Raw genomic sequence first — 22,431 nt, forward strand, 5'->3', positions numbered from 1 at the left:
AGAGATTATCATACTAAGTGAAGTAAGTCAGACAAAGACAAATATCATATGTCACTTATATGTGGAATCTAAAAAGAGGAAACTTATTTACAAAACAGAAATAGACTCACAGACATAGAAAACAAACATACGGTGACCAAAGTAGTGGGGAGGGATAAATTAGGAATTTGGGGTTAACAGACACACACTACTATATATATAAAATAGATGAGCAACAAGAACAATATATATAACTTGACTCCATTCATGAAAATTGTATATGTTGGTATTTAGAAACAGAGGTCAAGTTCAGAAGGGGACGAATCAAAACCTCCTGTCACCTCTGGGGAGTAGTGTTGGAAGGCATACTTTGAAATGATGAGATAGAGGATAATTTTTACTATTGATTTTGTGTTTTTCAGTATTTTTAAAGTTTGGGAAAAAGCATTGCATAGATAAAATAAAATTCTCGTCCCCCGTGTCCCATGACCACCACACTCCATTCCACTCCCTGAGGCTGGCAGCCTGACCCTGTCTTTCTTGTTATTCCCAGCCCTCTGTCCTGCTCTGGAATTACTCTGAGACGAGTCCCTTGGGCACTGTAATTTCCCTGGCTGCAGCGTGTCATTAGAAGATCTGGCACTGATGACACGAGGCCTGGATGCAGCAAAGATTCCAGACCCTGATGGGACAGGACAGCCTGACCACAGAGCAAGTCTCCCGGCAGAGACACCCCTGGAGTCTCAAGCTGCCTCAGCAGAATCTGGGACTCAGAATGTATCTTAACCTTGAGAGAAGGAGCCAGAAAAACTGCTCTTTCAAAGCTGCAGGCTTCCACGGGGGCTCAGGGCTCAGAGCAAGGGTTGTGGAGGAAGGCAGACATGGGCTCCTGCTCCACTCTTCTCCGGCTATGAGGCAGCCTCCATTTCCCCACCTGTAAAATGAGATAATGGTAACCCATATCTTAGAGACAACACCAAGTACCTTGCCGAGAGCACCTGGCACAAGCCCTGCCTTCAATCAACAGCCTGCTGTTATTATTATGATTGTGGCGGCAGCTGTGACCATTACCCACCCCAAGAGGCAAAGTTTTGCATGTACCTTTTTGGGTCAAAAATATAAGAATGCACTCTTTCTTTTCACAAATATTAGGAAACAAGCACAGACCCACTCTTCTTGGGGGGAAACTGAATTCCCTGGGAACCTGAATGCATTTATTTCAGTTTGGAAAGTTGAGCAGTCATTCAGCACTGATTCATCCAGGGAGCATTTGTCGCGTGCCTGCTCTGTCCCGGGCACTGTCTTAGATACTGGGGATATGGCCGTGGCCGGAGTGTACCCTTCACTAGGGGTGTCTGACAAGAACCAAACCAACAAAATGGGTGTATAATAAAACGTGAAACCTGTATATAATAGAACACACATAGTGCCAAACAGTGCTAAAAAGGAAAGGAAAGCAGGTTAAGAGGACTGTGTGCTGGGAGTGCTGTCTGATGATCGTAATCCCTGTGTTCAGCGCATCAGAGCTCTGCTCTGGACCTGAGTGAGGACGCCCAGGAGGGCACTGGTCTCAGCTGGGTCTGCACTGACAGTACCCTGGGCTGGAACAGCAGCTTGCTCCTGTGGAGATGGATGGTTTGAGGAGGAGGGTGGGGAGGAGCTGCTAGAGGCTTTTAGAGGGTGAGGAGCAGGCAGGGGGCATTTTCACACAGCTGTGAACCACTTGGGGACCCTGCGCCTTGGGAGGGCTCCCAGCAATCCTTCCAGGGACACCAGTGGAGGAGCTCCCTCAGTTTGCATCAATACAGCAAGTAATTACTAAGCACCTACTATGAGCCCAGAAGTGGGCTCAGTGCTATGGTGTTTTTGTTTGTTTGTTTTTTGTTTTGAGGTGGAGCAGGTAATTGGGTTTATTTAGTTAGTTATTTTAATAAAAGTACTTGGGACTGAACCTAGGACCTCGTGCCTGCTAAGCATGTACTCCAACCACTGAGCTATACCCTCCCCTCCTGGGGGTGGGTGTGATGAAAGATGTGATTCAACTAGGTACGTGAGCTGGTACCTGACCTCCAGGAGCTCCAATCACACTGGAGATACAAGACCAACCTCCACAAAAAGAAAAATGCAGGACGGATTGAGTTGAGCCCCTGAGCATATGGAACAAGCCATGGACTCGTCTAGAGAGGCAAACCACCACATCTCAGTCGGTGACACATAAAAGTTACACAGTCACACAGTCTGCTGCCAACCCAGTGGCTTTCCAGGCAGTGATTCAGGGATCCAGGCTATTTTCATCCTATGCCTCCATCATCTCAAAACACATCTTCCAGGCATGGCTGTGGCAGAGGGAGAAACCACTCACCAGCGTTCCAGCGCTTTAGCCCAGCAGTGGGGGAAGGAGAGTCACAGCCCCTCCACTCACAACCCGTCGGCCAGAACCAGTCGCATGGCCCCAAAGAAACTGCAAGGGAGGCTGGGAGATATGGGGCCCACCCCGCTACACATGAAATGTCTCTGCCACAGCCGTTTATTGCTACCAGGACCCAGCAGCAGAGTGGAGGAAAAGGAGTCTGAAAGGGGCTTTGCACAGAGCAGGCTGGCGCCAGGCTCTGGAAAAGACAGACTTCAGGAGAACTTGCCACCTCTTGGCTGGGTGTCTCAAGTAAGTCATTGATCTCTTCCATCCTCAGTTCCTTCTTCTAAAAGGGGCATAATCAGAGCTCCCATCCAGAATTCTTAGGAGAATGTGCATGTAGGGGCTCTCTGCACTGTTGAGAAGAAATGTAACATTGTTATCTACAAATTAGCCATGTTTTCTTTCGGGTTCAATGCAGCCCTGAGAGACACATTCTGCTTCTACCTCCAGGGCCTGGGTCTCTGTGTCCTGCCTGTAAATGCAGGGCATAGATTCCATCAAATACTTTGCCACCGGCACGCCCCTTTGGGCCTGGGACCAGGCTGGAAGAGACAGTGGGAACAAGGACACGTCCTCCAATCATCTGGTTGTTTCACTCAATAATTCATGTCAAGTTTGCATTCTGTTCCATCACACACATGGGCTTGTCTCAGGACAAGACAGTCATATTCTTTCTCCCCCAAAGCTCCTTAGAATGGCAGCTCCAAGAAGGTGCCCCTGGTTTGTTTATCCACTTGGCCTGGCCTGGGGCACCCATGTCTATGGAACGACCTCAGCGCTGGGTTCTGAGGTCCTGCGGCCCTCGAATCCCGAGGAAGTGTCATCATACAGGCTCCCTGGAAAGAGGCTCCTGGCTCTCCTTGTCTCTGTGGCTCCATTAGACACCAAATGGACCCCGCAGTGAGTCCAGCCTGGCACCCAGGCCGTGCCCCCTTGCACACCCCTCATTCCCAGCCTCCCACCCCACCCCTAACCAGTGAATCGTGCCTGAATCAATCAGAGCGCTTGCACTGGTCCGAACTCACCGAGGGCCTCCTCCAGCGGCCACTTCATGTTTGCTAGATTAATTGCAGCCGGGGGAGGGGAGGGAATCCATTTTTAGAAAATCATTACTTTCAGAAAGAGAGGGGGGCGCCTCTGGTTGGGGAAAACTGCTGAGCTGGCAACTCGGGCCTGCTGCTCCAGCGCCAGGAAACCTGGGGCTGTGCGGGGCTACTCTGCTGGGTGGGCACCGCCTGGGGGCCCACACTCCCTCCTCCTGGGGCCGGGAGCCCTCCTGCCCGGGTCCCAACGGCCTTCGCTTCCTGCTCTGGCCTGGACTTGGCAGTTTGCTGGCATTCTGAGCAGCAAGGAACCACCCCAATATTGACCACCCCACACTGCCAGCTGGCTTGGTCGGATGTCTTCTTTCAGCCCCCTTGCTGCACAGACCCAGAGGGTGATGCCAGGGGCAAAAGATCGCCACTGCCTTGAATCGAGCATCTGGTAGATGAAATGACATGAAATTGCCATTTAGTAGGCCGGTATTGTCAGTCCCACGTGCTTCAGCCTAAGCACCACGTAGCGAGCTCTTCAGTGCGTTTTCTCACTCATCCCCCGCTTGGCCCCATGAGGCAGGTATGATGCCCATTTCATGCCTCAGAAACCGAGGTTCACAGAGGTTAAGTGACTTACCCAAGTGAGCGCGCAAACCTTGGTCCCTCTGACTCCAAATCCAGGACCCTGAGTCACAGCCCCCGCCCCACCTGCCGGGCCCTCGTGCCGTGACTGTCTACAGCCGTGCTGCCAGCGGGGCTGCGCTGATGGCACCCAGACGGGCAGAAAGCTCCCCTGGAGGCCGAGTGCGGGGGCCTGACTGTCAGGACGTCTGCTTGCTGTGGGCTGGGTGCAATTCCACCCTCCCCCTCCCCCAGGCTGTACGTGGGTGTCCTGGGCAAACCGCTCACCTGTGGGAGGCTGTCCTCTTCCCGAGCCGGCTAAGGCCTGCCTGCGTGGCGCCGCAGCGTGGGCATGCACTGGGAAGACCCTTGCTGCCCAAAATCTGTACAGACGCCAGGTGGTGTCTCTATTGTTTGGTGATCAGATCGACGTGGTTCATTCAAACCAGAGCTTGTTTTAGGGAAAAAAATATGCCCCACTCAGTCACCCTTGACCCAGGCCTGCCTCTAGAGATGAGATGTCACAGAGGTGATGAACTCTGATGCTACCATTTGCCAGCTAGGGGACCTTGGGCAACTCTTTAACCTCAGTTGCTTCATCTGTAGAATGGGGCTCATAATAATAGTATCCACTTTTAGGGTGGTCGTAAGGATTATATGGGAAAATGCCAAAGTAAAATGCTTGGAACACTACTTACCATGCAGAACACCATCACTGCTGGTTGTTGCTGTTATTATTATTATTGTTATTATTATTTCCATCCCAAGCTAAGCCCACAGTTCTGCCTCTCCCTCCCTCACTGGGACAAACCCTGTCTGAGCACTGTGTTAGGAATTTTTAGGGCAGTAGATCTTAAGTGGGGACCCAGCTGAGACCCCAGGGTACCAAAAGCTTACTGCTCATTAGGGAAGAGAGAATCTTACTCCACTGATGTCTCTTTAGAGCAGAAATTTTTAAGGGGGGTGGGGTGCTTCCTGGAGGAGGCGTGGTTTGGGTTGCATAGTGAAGGATAAGACCACCAGTTGAAGAAGGAGCTGGAAGACATTTGCTTGGAAGCACATAAGCCAAATGTGTTTGAGGAACCGCAAGTCACTCTGCATGCTCAGGACTGAGGGGGTACGTGTGTGTGCCTGTGTGTGTGTGTGCATGTGTATGTGTGTGTGCATTGTGTGTGTGTGCATTATGTGTGTGTGTGTGTGTGTGTGTGTGTGTGTGTGTGTGTGTGTGTTGCAGGCAGGGGTGGGTGGTTAAAAGGTTGGGAGGCGAATGCTGAATGAGTAGAAGGAAGACCAAGGTGGCATTAGGAGGCCCTGAGCTAAATCATTACCAGTGGGAATAGAGCAAGGGAAGATATGTGAGAAATGTTTGCATTTTTAAATAATAATTATGGATGGAATGAAGGAGGGAGGACAGGATCTGGGTTTTTTTATTTCATGATGGAGGACAGGACATGGAAGATGGGAGAATCCAGGTTTCTGGCCAGAGCAGCTGAGGCATTTGCAGGGCGAGGGGAGATGAAAGCACCAGAGTGACGTTGTTTTCCCGGGGACAGGGTGTGGCCTGAGAGCTGAGGGCAGAACCCTGTGACACACCCCAAAACCTGACTGGTGATCAAAGAGGAAGGAGAACCAGGTGACAGGAAAATTTCCTTCCAGTGAGGCATCTCCTCCTCCCCTCCACGAATCCAAGCTCCACCTGGGCTGGATGTCCTGGCTCCTCTGGGTCCCATGTGGTCCGAGGTACACCTGTGCTGCTGGCAACCTCGAGCTGGGCATCTTGTCCTCCAGCACCACTGAGGCCAGGGGGCGCCTGCTGCAGTCCTGGCGCCCAGGAGGTACCCAGGGGATGCCTGTGGGGAAGGCTGCTCTGGCCAGATGAGGGAAGTGTCCGGTACCCCTAACACGGGATTTCCCCTAAGTATCCCTCTCTCCCTGACCCAGAGCCAGCCTCTCCATCGGAATCCACATGCCTGCAGCCCAGTTCCAACCTCATGAGGCTGAGAGTCAAGTCCACGTGTCAAAGGAGGGTGTGAAGGTGCTGCTGCCACAGCTCCTGCCTCCCAGAACCAGAGACCCTGCCCATGCCGCACGGGACCCACCTTCCCCTGATTTGAGGTTGTAGGCCTGGCACCCCAACAAACTCCATCAAATAACATCCCTTCAGGGTGTGGACCAAGGAGTAGGGCCAGAGTCAGCCCCAACCACTTCCTCGCCGAGTGACCTTGGGCAAGTCTTTCAACCTCTCAAAGCCTCCATTTTTGCAGGGGGTCCTAGTGAGGATTAAATAATTCCCTTAAACGCTTAACATCATGCCTGGCAACCAGCTAAGTATTCAATAAATGGTAGCTATTATTATTATTAAAGAGCTTCCTGGCATGCTGATGCAAGTTAGAGCAAACGAAAATGCCTTTGACAGCTCCCTAATGTAACACCTTCCACCCCACCCCTCCTCCACCACTACCACCCGGGAGTTAATTAGAGCCCTCCTTGGGTGTTTTCCAGACACGGAATTTTACACTCCTTCCAGGTTGCAGAACTAGAATAAATGGAGGCAGCTTTCTGTCCAACTGATAAAAAGCTGCCTCAAGAGGTAGTGAGGTCCCCGTCACCGCATGTGAACAAGCTGGCCCAGATGACCATTTGGCACTAATGCTCTGGGCCGTAAATCAGCAGGTTGTGTTGAAGTTCACATTTTCACTATACAATTGCATTGTAATTCCCTCAAATTAAATGGTGGTGCCAGTAGGCTGTAGTGCCGTGTCATTTGGCAAAATGAAAAACTGGCAATCCTACCCGAGCCCTCCAATAAAGGTTTTCCGAAATTGTATAAGTTTGTCGTGTCCAAAATTTTAACTCCCAATTCAGATACCCCCCGCTCCTGGGTTGAAGGTTCAAGACTTCCTGACATAAACACCTAACAGCCCCATTTGGTGCCCAGTTTGGACTCATTTCTTGTGCAAGGAGCCCTGAATCTAAAACGTGGCTCAGATCAGAGTGGAAATCCTAGGGGTAGTACCGAGAGGCAGTTTACCAGCAAGTGCCGTTGGGGCTGGGCGGGGCCGAGACACAAGAAAGCTGGAAGGGGTTTAAGCAGACAGAGCAGGACCTGGACTCCATGACCCCCCAGAGTCTACTCCACCCCAGAGTGCCCAGTGCAGAACTCGGCGCGCCCAGGAGGTAGCCGGATCCCTCCTCCCAACACTAAACCCCCACTTCATCTCTCCTCCAGGGCTCCAGCTCTCAGGAAACCTGTCCTGGAACTCAGTGTGGCAGTGACCTTCCTCTGCGAAACGTGCCAGTCTCAGGACTTAAAGTGAGGAGATAGCAAGCAGGAACCAGAAGGACCCCAAGGTCTTCGGGCTGTACCTCGCCCTCCCATCTCCCAGGGCAACCTCCTTCCCAATCATCCGATATAAAATTCCCTTTTCTCAACTCTTCAAGCTTTGAAAAATCACCCGCCTTTGTAAACTCAGGGCTCCCTGAGGTTGACTCCATTACAAACTCAGGATGCTCACCAGCTAAACTCTAGGGTTCCTGCCTAACAAGAAAGGTGGCATCTATGCAGGTACAGATCTTTCTAATAAGGGAAGACAGGGCTATTCTCTCCAGAGACATCCAGGTAACCCCTCTTCCTCCCCAACCAAGCACTGGGAGACCCCAGCTGTTCTGGATTCTGGACACACCTCCCCACACCCCTCCCACCAGAAGAAAAAGGAGCTGGAGGACAACATGGAATCAAGTATACATTTTAAAAATTGTTTAATGGAACATAAACTCCTTTAGAAAAACATTCAGCCAGGTGATAACACCCATAGAAAAAAACACCAATCTTGTGTTTATCTTTTTTAATTTGGCATTTGTTATTTGCATTTATATTAAAGCAAAGTGCATCTTTTCTTTATTTTTGTTTATACACATTGCACAATACATAAATAATGATGCTTATAAAACGTCTTTATATTTACAAGTAATAATATATTTATATATAACATAAAATACACTTTTTCTTTAATAAATCTCAGGGTTTTTTTTTCAGGAGTCCTTTATCTCTCAAAGCACTACAATGCTAAATTTCCAATGAGAATGCTTCTCTTGTTCATTTAAACCTTTGTAGTTAGAAAAATAGCTTATGTTAAAGTCTAAACATGCTCATTGAGCTAAGAGCAGTGTCAACGTATCATACGAGTGTATGAGTTGTAGAAGAAATGAAAGAGTTAGGTGTCAGCTCAGGATGGTACCTTGGGTTGTGATGGACCGAATCCTTGGTGGGAAGAGGGGGATGCTGAGAAGTCTCCCTCCTGGGGCTTCTCCCCTTGCTGGTCCAACAGCAGAGCTCAACACATGGGCTGCGGAGGGGAGGAAAGTGCTGAGCTGGTTTTCTGAGTCCGGGGAAAACCTGATGTCACCAGGGCAGGGGAGAGGCTGAGGGGCCTGAGAGGGCACTGGGTGAGCAATACTGTGACGGGGCTGCCCCGGCAGCCCTTGGGAAGCCCATCTCAGAGATGTCCAGGAGCAGATGGTCAAAAAAGAAAGACACGACAATGGCAACAGGGTGGCTACAGGGGAGCGATAAGACGGCATGGAAAAACGGGTTCTGGTTCAGCCTCTTGCAGGGTTGTTTCTAAGAAGCCAATGTCCTAGAAGGGAAGAGGTGAGGCGGGGGCTTCCCGGGGCTGGGGACAGAGCCTTGCTGCTGGCAGCTGCTGCCCCACTGAGCATGTCCAAGGGGCAGAGAGACAACCTTGGGAGCAAAAGGTCTCAGCCGGAGACATCGTAAGAAACACACGAGTCCCCCATCTGCATTCGTGCGCATGTGCACACACTCACATTCGCTCACACGTACGCCCTGACAAGGGCAACAATGACCCCAAAGTTGGGACCTGCTCCCCATTCCTACACTGTGTTTGGCGGTACTCCGATTTTTGCCTCCCCTTTTCACATGAGGTGTTCTGCCAACCATACCACCACCACCCCCTAAAAAAACCCAATTCTTTTCATAAGCTATTTCTCACAGAACAAAACAAAACAGAGCATAAACGAGAAAGACGAAAAGGGGAGGGGGGGGAACACGACCAAAGAGTTTGCATGAAAAGCAAGCACTCAGGAGGAAAACGTTAGCAGCAAAGTAGTTTGGACTGGGCCCGCTCGGCTCCCGCTCTGTCCTCTCCCCATGTGGCTACCGGCTGTTGAAGATGACCTCCAGCCAGCACGGGCAGCTGCTGATGAACTGGCGGGTGTAGCACTGGCCCCAGCCCTTCACGAAGCTAATCTGCACGGTGAAGCCAGTCCACGGCTGCTGCATGAACTCGTGGTCGTTGGGCCGCTGCAGGCTGAACGCTTTCTCGTAGTCAAAAGCCTTGATGGAGAAACCGGGGAACACTTTGTGTACCAACAGCGTCCTGGAGTCCGGGTTGTCCAGTGTGGCTGACTTGATGAAGATGGGGTAACTGCTGCGGTTGTACACCCACACGCCATCCACCTCCCGCGTCAGCTGGATGCCACAGCCAATTTTGCTCCGCACTTTCTGCACCAGCTGACTCTTGTTGTCCGAATTGAGCTGTCCGAGGCAAAAGCCATTCCCCTGAGGTAGATCATAAAAGATATCCAGGGAGGGCTCCTGGACACAGTAGAGCCTCCCCACTCTCGTCTTCTCCTCCCAGTATGCCACCACGCACCAGTGTGACCGATCCCCAGGCTCCAGAAGAAGTTGGGAATCTACAAAACAAAATGGCAGACACAGTTGGTGGTGACGGGGACTGGCATTTTCCTCTGCATCCTCGAGTCAACACACACATACACACAGGTACCCCCCGGACCAGCTTGTCTCTCAGTGCAAGACAGGAGGAGGTGACAGTGGTACTGGAAGATGTCCTCCTACTGAGGCCTGGAAATCTTGACCCAGTCTTGATGGAAGAGCCTTGCTTTTAAGCATGGGGCTCAGCTGGAGAGCCTCTCCCCTCCTCTTCTCCCATCCTCCGAGGACACCAGCACATGTGCCCGTCTGGCCAAAGGAAATCCCATCCCTGCAGAGCTCAGAAGCCAGGACCACTTAGCAACTTGCTAGGTCCTGGTTTTCGGGCTAGCAGAGGCCTTCCAGACAGATGGTCTGAAATTATAGTTCTTGAAACTGGACGGAACCTCGAAGGCCAGCCGCTCCAGCCCCTTGTCATCCTCATGAGAAAACCCAGGCCCAGGAAGCTTATTGCTCAGACCGCAGGGATGACACAGCCAGACCCAGCACCCAGGTCTCCAGACTCCGGGACCACCTGCTGAACAGTCTCTGCGTGTGACCCCGTCCTCAGATCAGTGCCTTGGTCATAAGGGTGTACCATCCGGGAAGATTTTAAATGGAAGAGGTTTGAGGTAAAAATATGTCTTCCTAATAGAAAAACAATTCTCAGTGTGTCTGTCAACAAGCTCTGTCCACAAAGCATGAGTTCACGTCAAAATGCCAAATCACAACACACAGCTTGGTGTCAACCCAGACTACCTTACAGAAGCTCCCTCCAGCCCAGACAGAAAAGGATGTGTCTAAAGCGGGTACACAACCTTGCTGGCAGGGCCCTTGTCTGCCGGCATCCTCCTCTTCCCCCTCCCTCCCCAGGAGCATCTAGACTGGGGGCCCTGCCCCCTCCAGTCTCCCTCCCCTGGAGGCCCCACCCCAGCCTTCCTAGACCTGCTTCTTCCCACAGGCAGCGGGGGAGACTGGGGTGATGATCTTGGTAAGGTGATTTTCCTGAATAGGCGCTTGGAGCTCTTTAAAAGGGGTGGGGGGTATATGGAAGGAAAGGGGGCCCCCAGCGGCTGGCATTCCAGCTCCTCCTTAAGCTGGAGCCGGCGGGGCAGGCCTCAGACTGGGAACCATAAATCTCCCCAGCCCAGCCGGGCTGCAGGAACGCTGTGGTTTGTGGTGGCAGGGCGGAGACCGGAAGTCTTGCATTTGTTAACAAAAATGGGGAAAGGCAGGGGGAAAGCCGGGCAGACGGCAGGGCCTCCCCTGCCCTCCAGGTCCGTCCTTGCTTCTCAGACCTGGGGGCTTGGGGCATGAAGGTGGGTGCTGTGAGATGTCTTTGGCTTGTTTGGCCTTTTTGAGTTTGGAACCACTGGCTTTGGAGAGGGGTGATGATGGCTTTTACAGCAGAGCAGCCAGGGCCGGGGGAGGGCTCGGGCCCCCATGTCCTGCTGCCCCGGCAGGCCGGTAACCAGTGCAGCTCAGCACACCAACTGCTTCCAACCCTTACAGGCATGTTAGGACCTGGGAACCAGTCAGCTCCATTAACATTTTTTTTAAGCAGCAGCCAGTTTTGCATGGAGGTGTCCCATGCATACTTCCGTGCAAACGTACACCGTGACACACTGAGGGGGCCACAGACATACACCCTGAGCGGGGGTCCCCCAGACACCCTACCTGGCCTTCTCAAGTGCCTGCCGGGGCGGCTACACAAAACGGGGAACCCGAGGGCTCATTCCTCCCCTCAGTCCCCACCCCATCGAAAATCAATGCCAGAAACCTGGCCTGTCACCTCCCCCAACACACACACATCTCTGAAGCACAAGAGTGAGAGAGGCCGTGTCCATGAGTGTGGCATACGAGTGTGTATTACACGAGTGTGTGCATGCACACACACCGGAACATACGGAAAAACAAGAGCGGGACAAGGGCTCCAAGCAGAAGTGACTCATCAGGCATTAACTTGTTTCTGCAAAGTATCCATCAACGGCTAATAAACTCGTGAGCGCTGGCAATCTTTGAACCCTCTTGCCGAGGGAGTTCAGCTCTGATTCAGGCCACACCAAAGACCCGTAACATCCATGTAAATAAAAATGCTCTGGTGTCCAAGTTCGCTGGGGAGGAGAAAGCCCTCCTCTGGAAGGCACAGGGTACCCATCTGCCAGTCCTCCCGTTTGGGGCAGGGAGAGTGTTTCGAAACATAAGAAGTTCTGGTTTATTAGCCCAACTCGGGACAACAAACCGGCCAGGAAAGGAAGACCAGGGAGTCTCTGGGAGGGAGGTTCGGGAGACCCTCAGCCGAGCCTCACCACAATACTTTGAGCCTCACCACAATACTTCGTTTCACAGGAGCCCGGCTCCCCTGAAACCTGGCACCCAGTAGTGCAGAGGGGGAGGGGGGAGGAGGGGGGTGGGGAGAGGAGGAGGGGGGTGGGGAGAGGAGGAGGAGGGTGGGGTGGGGGCCTGGAGATCGAGTTGCCCCAGTGCCAGGCCCACCGGCAAGGGGTGGGGGCCTCTGGGGGCAGAGGAAGCTGGGCGGGGGCTGGAGCCTGAGGTCAGCCAGCAGAGGGGAGGGGGAGCGGGCTGAGGGGAAAGGGGGGCACGTTCTGGAGGGTTTCTCTTTCATCTGTGCAGCCCGCCATCCACCCAGCAATTTGCTGCCAGACATCCCCTAGAAAAAGCCTTTTTCTGTTGAGGTTAATGGCTCAGCCCAGATAAACAGCATGTGGGTGTCCCTGGATGAGAACAAGGCCCCTGAAAATCCATTAGGTGCCCTAATCTGGGGCAGCAGGACCCCTACGTGCAGCCATGTCACCCCGTAGCCCCCAGTACCCTGATACCTCACCTCCTCACTGCTCCTGAATTGTATCTCTGAGCACAAAAACAGGTTCTATAACAAGGGTGAAGGCCCGCCTTTACACAGCCCGCTCCTGGGGGCCGATACACAGTGCCCCATGTTGCCAACTCAGACTCCCCTCCTTTGCCCTGCACCACCCGGCATCTGTGCTCATTTCTGGGAAGCACCCAGCATCATCTTCAGAGAAACACAGTTTCCTGAATCGGGCCCACAGCCCACAAGCATCTTCCCACAAAGTTCTATGCAGATGCTCAGCTCCTGGGGGCTTCCCAGGCCTCGAGGGGAGGAGCTGGGAGGACCTCAGTGAAGAGTCCCCCTCGTTACAAGGACTAAGAAAGGGTCCTCGCATCACAGTTGCTGATACTTCATCTCCAAAGGTGAAACTCACAGCCCCTTGTTAGTTTCCCTCAGCTTTTATAACTTTTTCCGGTATTTTCAACAACTTCTTCTCCCTCCTCAGAAAACTGTACAGGGGCTTGTTTTAAAACTCTATTTGTGCATTTTAAAGCATCCAAAAGAAAAGCTGTGTTGTAAAAAGCTAACTAATCAGATGCCTGCTCACAATTTTTTCTTTTTATTACAGTTTAGGGAATTTTTGGAGCAATCCCAGAAAAGTGCTGAATCGGCCTAAAATTCCTTTAAGGTTGTTTTACCCCCTCCCCTTCCCCATTTCCCTTAAAGCATAAAATCTACCCTTTAAAAGGAAAGGGGGAGGCGGGTGTGGAGAAGGGGAAGGATTTTGCCTCGTGTTTGCACTTGCATTAGGGAAGACCACTTAACAAGGAGCTCCCTGCCTCGTACAAAGAGTTATTTAATTACCCTGGTCATGAATGAACAGACCAGACCCTTCTAGACCAGAGGCTCATGAATGAATCCCATGCCTGGGATCTCAACGGCACAGGGTGACCAGACCTCAAGGCCACATTTTAGGTAAGAGAGGAATTTTTCCCCTTTTAAATTTTTTATTTGAAGGTGTAAGGAGACGAAGATGGAAAAAAAAAAAAAAACTGGAGGGAGGAAGTAAAGACCAAGTTCAGTGCCTCACTGGTACAATTTCCAGCCTCCAGGTTGGGAAGTCAATCCTGGGGCCAGAGAGGCAGAGCTGTCCCAAAACACCCAGGGGAATTCTGGAAACACAAGTGTGCACAAGAGTGAGGCCATCTGACCCTAGCCATGTCCACACACAGAGGAGAGGTCCCCAAGATTCTGACCTTTCAGGACAGGGACTTGGGAAACCAAGCCAGCACAGAACCACAGCAGCTGGCGCCCACTGAGTCCACTATGCCCCACTGCCAGGGCATAAGAAAAGAGGCAGGAATCAAAGGTGGACGGGGAGGTGGGGGTCTCCACTTGCTCTCATTTCTGTGAAGCACTTGGATCATAGAGGATTATTTCTCTATTCAGCAGTGGGATGGGTCTGCGAGCCCCCCATCCCCAGTGGTCCAGCAAAGAGAAGGCTAGGGACGGAGCCTGGGCAGAAATGGCTGCCTCACGCAGGCTGATGAGGGCAAACGAAGGGCACAAATGCAGACCCAGAAGTAAACCCGGCAACCCTGGAACGCAAACATCGCCACGCCTCGCCCTCCCAGGTCCAGGGTTCTCCCTTCTCGGGACTCCGGCGCCACCAAGGGTTGCCTCATCCTGTCCTCCCCCTCCATCAGTCATCTCAAAGGTTAACAGCAGCCGTCAGCTCAGCTCCCCACCCTGGTCAGGAAACTGGCTGTTCTGAGAGCAACCAGCCCACTTCAGGGACAAGGACTAAGATAAAAGAGGACTCGGTGCCAATCTGTCCACCCCAAACACAATTAACAAAGACTCTTGTTGGGCTCCAGTTTTCAAGAAGCAAATGACCAAAAACTAAAGCAAACACATAAAAACTTGCTGCGGTGTCTGGGCTCAGTGTGGGTTCTGGGGTCAGCGTTAATCGGCCACGTTCACTTGAAAGATGACGTCAAGGGCTGCTCCCTCAGATTCTTGGGGCAGCAAACACGACTCGGGTTTAGAGGGTAGCTTGCTCTCACTCAAAACGCTTCAGGTTAACTCTCAGTTACCCAACAAATGCTCAGACCCAACCCACCACCACCGACTGCCCCAAGCTCCTTCACCAAAAGGCTCAGTCCTGGCTCGTGGAAGGCAGAACTGAAAAAGTTGGATTTTTTTTTCCAGAGCTCTGCAACGAGGCTCTCCAAAGACGTGGCTGGACTAACTAGGGCGTGGGCAGGGGGAGCCACAGGCTCTTCTTCAAAGGCTGGGGTGCTTCTTCAGCATCCCTGGGCCCAACAGTTGAGCTCCCCAAGTCCCACTCCGCAGGGAGTCCCACCTCCATGAGCTGACCAGCCATGGAGTCAGACACCCCCCAACTCAAATCTTGGTGTTGACTTGATCTCATCCCTAACAGGGTCATTGTGACAATGTGATCAAATGCAGCCAGAAGCCAGGGCCTGGCCTGCAGCCACACTGGAGGGTCTCACCTCTCAAGGGTACATCATCTCTTGGGTTCTCCAGAGGCTCGGAAAATGCTGATGACTCTCCATGCTCCCACCCCACCCCAGGTGAGAAAACAGTCCTGGGCTGATACCTACACCCCATGAGCACTTACTATGTGTAGCGCTGTTAGAAGGACAGAAAGGAGACCCTGTGAGGTTGCACGGTACTATCTCATGTTAAAGGAGAAAATGAGGCCCACATCACCTGCCAAAGAGCAGGTGGGTTGACGGCCAGAATACTGCCCCGTGTGAGCTGTGGGCGGGCGACCACTTTGAGCCTCTAAAGCCACTGGTCCTCTCCAAACACTAGCGAGAAAACCATGTCCTCCAGAGCACACGTTGGAAATGCTATGCCCACTTTAGGCCCGAGTGTGGAGTCTAGCTCCCTTGCACCAAGAAGCCAGGAGAGAAACGGCTTCTTTGTCAGCAAGCTGGTCTGTGACCTCGGCCAAGTGGCTTTGCCCACTAAGTCTCAGTCTGACCTGCCCATAACTGATAGGAAGGGAACTGGGGCAAAACAGCCTCTTGGGCCCTCTTCCAGCTCTGAAGGTCTGGCTACAATCTAGGATTCACAGATGTGCCCCTCAGTATTCAACAATGCTGGTTCCATTTCTTTTTACTGCCTTCTGGAGAGTAAGGAAATCACTTTGGGGAGCAGGGCATAGTTTCGCATTTCATTTGCAATAATAAAACAAAAACAAAACAAAATCAAAAAGGAAAGGAGATGAGTCAGATTTTGCTGTGTCCATCTCTAACCCAACTTTTTTTTTAAAGAGTTGCAACCTTGTGTTCTTCCTGTCTGTCATTCAAGGCCCCCAGGAAAAGAGGAGTGTCTGGAGGAAGAGTCTCCTGTATCACCACCGTACTGCCAATGCCCACCCGGCTTGTGGCCCTGAAGTTTCTCACCCACCATCACCTCCTGCAAACGCCCCGAGCTTACAGATTCGGCAGGTCCTGCTAGTCTAGAAGGCTGATTCGTGACTGTGTCTTACGAACTGTGATGAGTAATCAGTTACTAGAGGGAAAAGGTACTTCCCTGCTCCCCTAGTGGGCCCCACCCCCGACTTCCCAAAGCCCCTCAATGCCCCCAAGTCTGAGGCCCCCAGCCCAGGGGTCCCGCCTAAGAGCAGCGTTTTGCCATCAGAGAATATAATTGAGGGTAGCGCCGGGCAGGGGAGGGAAGCCACACAAAAGCTCCCATCTGTCTCGCCAGCCGGGCTGACGCGGCTTCCTGTGCCCCAGCCTTCAGCCATGCAAATTATAGCGTGTACCCGGCTGCGTGCCTTCTGAGGAGGCCCGCTCTGCCCGGCTCCAAGAGGCCTCAGAGGAAGGGTGGGGACCCCCAGCCCAGCCAACTCCATTCATAATATTTACAGTAAATGGGCCTCCCTGGCTGTCGGTTAGTGTGCATCCAAGCTCATCTCTTCTCAAGTCTGAATTTCAAGTCTCTTCCACTCCTCGGAGCATCCTAAACTTCCCACCCTCACCCCCTCATAACTCAGCAGCAGCTCCCTTAGAAAGGGGGTTCACACACCTGCACACACAGAGCGCCCCCACCCCTCCCCAGACCTCCACCACATGATCTGCTCACCTGCCTGGCCCCTGGGCAGGAGCCTGGCCACTCTCAGGAAGACCTAACAAGGAGGGGGGACATCCCACAACAGAAAGCCCAGCAAGTCACATCTCTAACCCTCCCACCTCCCACCTGCAGAGGGTCCAGAAATTCCCCCAAATTCCACACTTGGATTCCCAACTAGGAGTGCTCCTCCACCCGCAATCACAACCTTCTCCGAAACCATCAGGAAGTCCCTCGTCTTCTTTTTACTGACCACTTCTAAGTATGCTGGCTACACGTTAGAGGGTCGGTAAGAATCTTAATAAACATGGATGCACAATGAGCCAATTTTCCGAAAGGACTCAACCCCCAGAGGTGCAGGACGGTTTTCGCCTGATTCTGCAGGTCTGGGGCTCTGCCAGAGTTACTTTTGCTGCGGGCCTCGATTTAATAAAGCCCCGTGCTAGGCGGGAGGGTGCAGCTCAGTGGTAGAGTGCAGTGCTTAGCATGCACAGGGTCCTGGGTTCAACCCCCAGTACCTCCATCAAAAATAATAACAATAATAAATAAAGCTGATATCTCCCCAAAACTAAAATAATAATAATAATAATAAAGCAGCCCCATGCTGCACTGACCTCCAGCTCCCTGAAAGGAATTACAGCCCCAGATGCAGGCCCTGCCCCCTCACCCCATCCCGCACACAGCTCCAACTCAACTCTAGCTTTTCTAGAGTAGGGACACCGTCCGGAGATGTGGAAAAATACAGTGAGAAACAAAAGTCCTTTTCATCTCTCCCCTCCCCCAGCTCCCCTTGTTCCATAACAATTATGAAAACTGTTGGATGGGATGGCATTTTGAACATTTACTGCATTCCGGCCAATAAATTCCAATGCAGAATCTGATGGAAAAGCCTTTCCCCTCTTCGGCCAGCTCCCTGGCTCCCTGCCCCCTGCTCACTCCCAGCCCTCATTCCTTCTTTCTTTACAACCCAATACCAGGGCCCAGCCAGGCCAGGGCCCGCACTGTACTTACGGGGAAAAACAGTACGACAGACTGGAGACAGTGTGCAGACTGGAAAAGTTAATCATTACTTCTGTCTGCCTCCGTAATCTAATCTCCCTGGCTTTGACACACTCACTGTTCAGCCATCCCAGCCCTTTCACCCCCAAAGCAGCCAGGACCTCATAGGCCTGAGGCCCCCCTCTCACGGGCCTTCCACCCTTTGCCTCCAGTGAGGAGGCCAGGGGGATGAAAGCTCCCCACTCCCTGGACCGCCGTGACAAGGCTCCCGCTGCTCTGTGCTGTGTGCCCCGCATTTCAGAGGACTCCGGGCCTCGCGTGGGCCCCACATAAATGCGGGCTCCAATCTGGCTTGTGTTACAGCAGACAGCCAGGCCACCCCTCCTCCACTGCCCCCTCACAGCACACAGACTCAGTCCCTCCCAGCCCCCTATCCCATCTTCTCTCACTCCCCCTGCTGGGCTCACCCCCCAGCCCATCCAGTTGCCCCGTGAGATGTATGCAGACACACAAGTCAGGATGGCTCTGCCTCAAAAAACTCAACACAGAATTACCACAGGACCCAGCAATTCCACTGCTGGGTACATACCTAGAAGACTGAAAGTGGGGTTTTGAAGAGATACTGGTACACCCATGTTCATAGCAGCCTTATTCACAATAGCCAAAAAATGGAAGCAACCCAGGTGTCCACTGAACGATGAACGGATATACAGACACATTTAAAAAAAAAGGCGATTCTAACACAACATGGATGAGTCTTGAAGACATTATGCTGAGTGAAATAAACCAGACACAAAAGGACAAATATGGTATGAGACCACTCATATGAGGTCCCTGGAACAGTCAAATTCAGAGACAGAAAGTAGATTGGTGGTTACCAGGGGCTGGGGAGGAGGGGGCCTGGGGAGTTAGTGTTTAATGAGTACAGAGTTCAGTTTGGGAAGGTGAAAAATTTCTGGAGACGGATGGTGGTGATGGTTGTACAAATATGTGAAAATTTATTTAATGCCACTGAACCTTAAAACTTAACACTTAAAAATGGCTAGAATAGTAAGTTGCATGCATATTTTACACAAAAAAAGAAAAAAGCCCTGTGGCCTCTCTGAAGGCTTTCCTGTACACCCTGCCTTCCTGGGTACAGGGTACTCTACAGGGGGCTAGGGATAAGGGGCACCGGCAAGGCTAAAGGCCCCCTGGAAGTGTATGCAAATATTGGTATGCATATGCATTTTCCTGGGGAAAGATCCCTCCCACAAGTCTGAAAGCCAAGAAACTTGAAGAAATACCATCATTTTCTTCGCCAGTAAAAGAAGCCTCTCTCTGGCTACCCACCTCCCCAGTAACAGGGGTCTCATTCCCACCCACCCTCAAATCCAAGAATCAAAGATCACAGATCACAGGGGGTCAGTACCACAAGGGACTTGGGAGATCAGGTCCGACCATGGATTCTGCAGATGAGAAAACTGAGGCCAGGGACACAAAAATGGCTCCGGCAAGGCCACGCACCCAGCGGCAAGGCCACGCACCCAGCTGGTGGCTGTGCCCGCACCCCACCCCCACCCCACCCACCCCCCGCCCTCAGCCCAGGAAATCAGGCCAGCCCCAGGGGACAGAAACCTGGGGGGGTGCTTCCCCTCCCAGCCTGAATTCTCTCCAAGCCCCCTCATGGGACTCTGGCAACTGATGACAAGGAGATTTTGGGGAGTGGGAGGACAAGTCTGCTTCTGAATCTCTGCGAGCTTCCCAAACTCCAGACCTCTTCCCCAGGAAATACCCCCCATCAGGGTTTAACTGTGAGCCCCACCCCCCGTCCCAAGCTGGAGATGGGGCCCATCTATTTTTAAGAACTGTATTGTGCACCCAGATCACAGGAAGAACTCAACTCTTGCTTTTCCCTCTTGGTTACTGATTAATGAGGGGGCGGGACCGTGCGGCTACGAGGCTGCCCCGGGGCTGGCAAGATCCCCAGGCACTTTCTGAACAGAGCAGCTCTTCTGGCCCTCCCTGGCCTCAGCCGCTAGGCTGGGGAAGATCTGCCGACTTTAGCAGGTGACCGCCAGGTGGGAAGGGGCGGCAGAGACGATCATTTCACCTCCAAGTGGAAAATGCAAGAAGGTGGAGGGTGCTGACCTCACTGTCCTATCTTTTGTTTGTCCCTGTTGAACAACCATCCCAAATTCAAAAGTAGAAAGGCAATACAGAAATGAACAAACATAAGAGCCACCAACAGTCCCCGGCCTGGTGATCTGAGTGCTGAAAGACAGAAACCCCCAATTTTGCAAAATGAAACTGGAGTTGAGATCCGTCCTTCCCTCACTGCCCTAGATCAAACCCCAGGCCAAAACAGCTCTCCTGACTTTACAGAGGAGCAAGGAGATTAATTAAATTAGTGATCTCCAAGAAATGAGCCATCAGTCGGCCAGGGGTGGCAGGGGGTGGCCAGGGGCAGGATGAGCGTGAAAATGAAACCCCTTGGTAACTGGGTATTAGATTACCTCAAGTAAACCCTCCTACAGGCAGGCCAGGGCCAGAGCCCCACACCCCGGCTGGGACCTCAGAAATGGACTTGACCATCAGATTTTAAATTAAAAAGCAAGCGTTGCCTCCCCAGATGCATGAGAATCAAGCCCACCGGAGTTATAAAAATCCAACTCCTGGGCTTTGGAAACATCACACCTCCCCTGTGGCTGTAAAGACATAAATACTATCACTCCAGATGTGTCGGTCCCCCGCCCCTTCCCTCCCCTGCTGGGCTAGTCACCTCCTCTGGGCTGTGCTCCCAGGTACTACCAGGGTCTGGATTATAACTGTACCTCCTGCTGTTCCGGCTGTTATCTCACAATCAACAAGTGAGGGGGGGCCTGTGGCTGGAAACAGAACTGGAGGAGACAGACCTCTGTTTATCCACAAGCTTTGCTTTATCTCAATGCTCAACAGACCACACAACCCAAGCAGAGGCAAAAGCCGATAGCAGAGAAGCTGTGCCGGCCCTGCGAGCTCAGACAATCACCCTGGGGGCCCGTCCCTCCAACATCTCACCCAACGGCCCGGCTCCTACTGCCTGAGAAGCTGACCCCTGCGCCTGACTCCAGACAGAGCCAAACCCTGCTCAAGAAGCCCCCAACAGCGCCTTTAGACAAACCATGCCATCTGCCCACAGTCCAAGAACTACATCCTCCATGTCTGGCAGAGCCTAGCTAAATGATTGGACCACAGAGATGTGCTGGCTTCTCCTGAAGCAATTGGTTCCCTGTCCCAACTTCACACCTTGCAGAGGGAGGCACACATGAACCCACCTGGGAGGTGAGCGTGCCTTCCAGGCCGGGGTCAGCCAGAGAGGGCTAGGCCCAGTCCCAGCTCCCCGTGGAGGCGGGAAGAGAGAGCCCCTGTCCTCAGCTACTTCCTAGCCAGCTGCGGCCGATCCTGAGAGGTGTTTCCAAGCCAGGCGCCGGCCAGGCAACCTCTGTGGGCTCACCACCTGCCCACAGCATTCTGCCTTGGCGTCCTGCTCTGTTTGGACAAGTTACCCTCATCGAGTGTTCAACAATGCTTTTACACACCCCAGGGCTCTTGTGTTATGAAAACAAAACAAAGCATGCTAAGGAAAAAAGCTGGGGGAGGGGCGATGGAGGGCAAGCAAGCCACACACAGCTCTCTTTCTTTCTGGTCTCCATCCTAAAGATGGTTCCTTGGCATCTTTAGGATCCCACATCCCATGTCAGGGGAACGATGACGCCATCAAAGAGGGGACTTAGAAACCAAGAGATGAGTAAATGAAAACTGTTTTCACACCCAGAACAAAACCTCCATACCATTGGGCTGCACAAGTTCTCTTTCTAGGGGAAGCTTCTGGGTGACTGGGGGCCGCATGACCCCCCATCCCCCAGGGCAAAGCACAGCTCCTGGACACAGCTGTACCAGGGGAGCTCTGTCTTCTGACTCCTCTTTACTCCTCACCAGCGCCCTAGAAACAGACAGTCAGGGAGTTGAGGGACTCTGGGCTCAGTGCTTGAAAATAAAGGCAGCCCCAGCCTGCCGAGTGCCAGGGACCTTGATGAGGGGAAGGTCATGTTGGGGTGAAGAGGCTAAGGGCATCAGTAAATTCCTATCTAACCCCTACCCAAAAAATACGAGGCTTTTTTTTTCTTTTTGCAAGTTAAAACTGAGCTAATGACACTGGGTGGGGCTCAGTGTCGAGCACTGTGCAGCCAAACCAAAATTCGCTTCCAGCCAAGAGCCGCTTGGCCTCACCATTGGGGGAAGGAAGCTGAAAAAGTCATGAAAGATTCTTTAGTAAACCGGGAAATAAGGCTGCAGTTAACATTTCAACTGAAGGTGACCCTTCTGGTAAAATATTTTTTTAAATAATAAAAGTGACATAAAGTTCTCAAACAGCCTCTTTCTTAAAGAAAATGGGCCTAAACGTTCTCGTGGGAGTGGAAGGAAAGAAGGGAAAACAAAACAAAACAAAACAAAACTGGGCTGGCCTCCTCTCAGCCACTACCTTTCACGAACAACTTTTTTCTGGAGTTCTTCTCATAAAAGGAATGATGCAATTTCCTGTCTGGTCCCAATATTTCCTGTTCACTTACAAGGTGAAAGTTATCACCCTGCTTTAAACAACTGTCCTGAACTCCATAGAAAGTTGCTTTTTCTATCCAGTGCCCCATCCCCATCACAAAGTCTCCCCATCTTAGAACAGAAACATCACCATTTTCTACACCTTTAA

General features: G+C 52.1%; 1 protein-coding gene across 1 annotated transcript in view; it reads right to left on the minus strand.

Annotated features, from left to right (window-relative positions):
- Positions 1–7,795: 7,795 nt before the first annotated feature.
- The window catches only part of SMAD7 (SMAD family member 7), a 30,195-nt gene continuing 15,559 nt past the window's right edge, over positions 7,796–22,431 (minus strand). The window contains exon 4 of the mRNA XM_006219094.4: positions 7,796–9,768. Within this exon, the coding sequence (XP_006219156.2) occupies positions 9,230–9,768 (539 nt within the window). The 3' untranslated portion in view covers positions 7,796–9,229. The remainder of the gene's footprint in view (positions 9,769–22,431) is intronic.

Source organism: Vicugna pacos, chromosome 30, assembly GCF_048564905.1.
Source record: "Vicugna pacos chromosome 30, VicPac4, whole genome shotgun sequence".
Taxonomy (NCBI): domain Eukaryota; kingdom Metazoa; phylum Chordata; class Mammalia; order Artiodactyla; family Camelidae; genus Vicugna; species Vicugna pacos.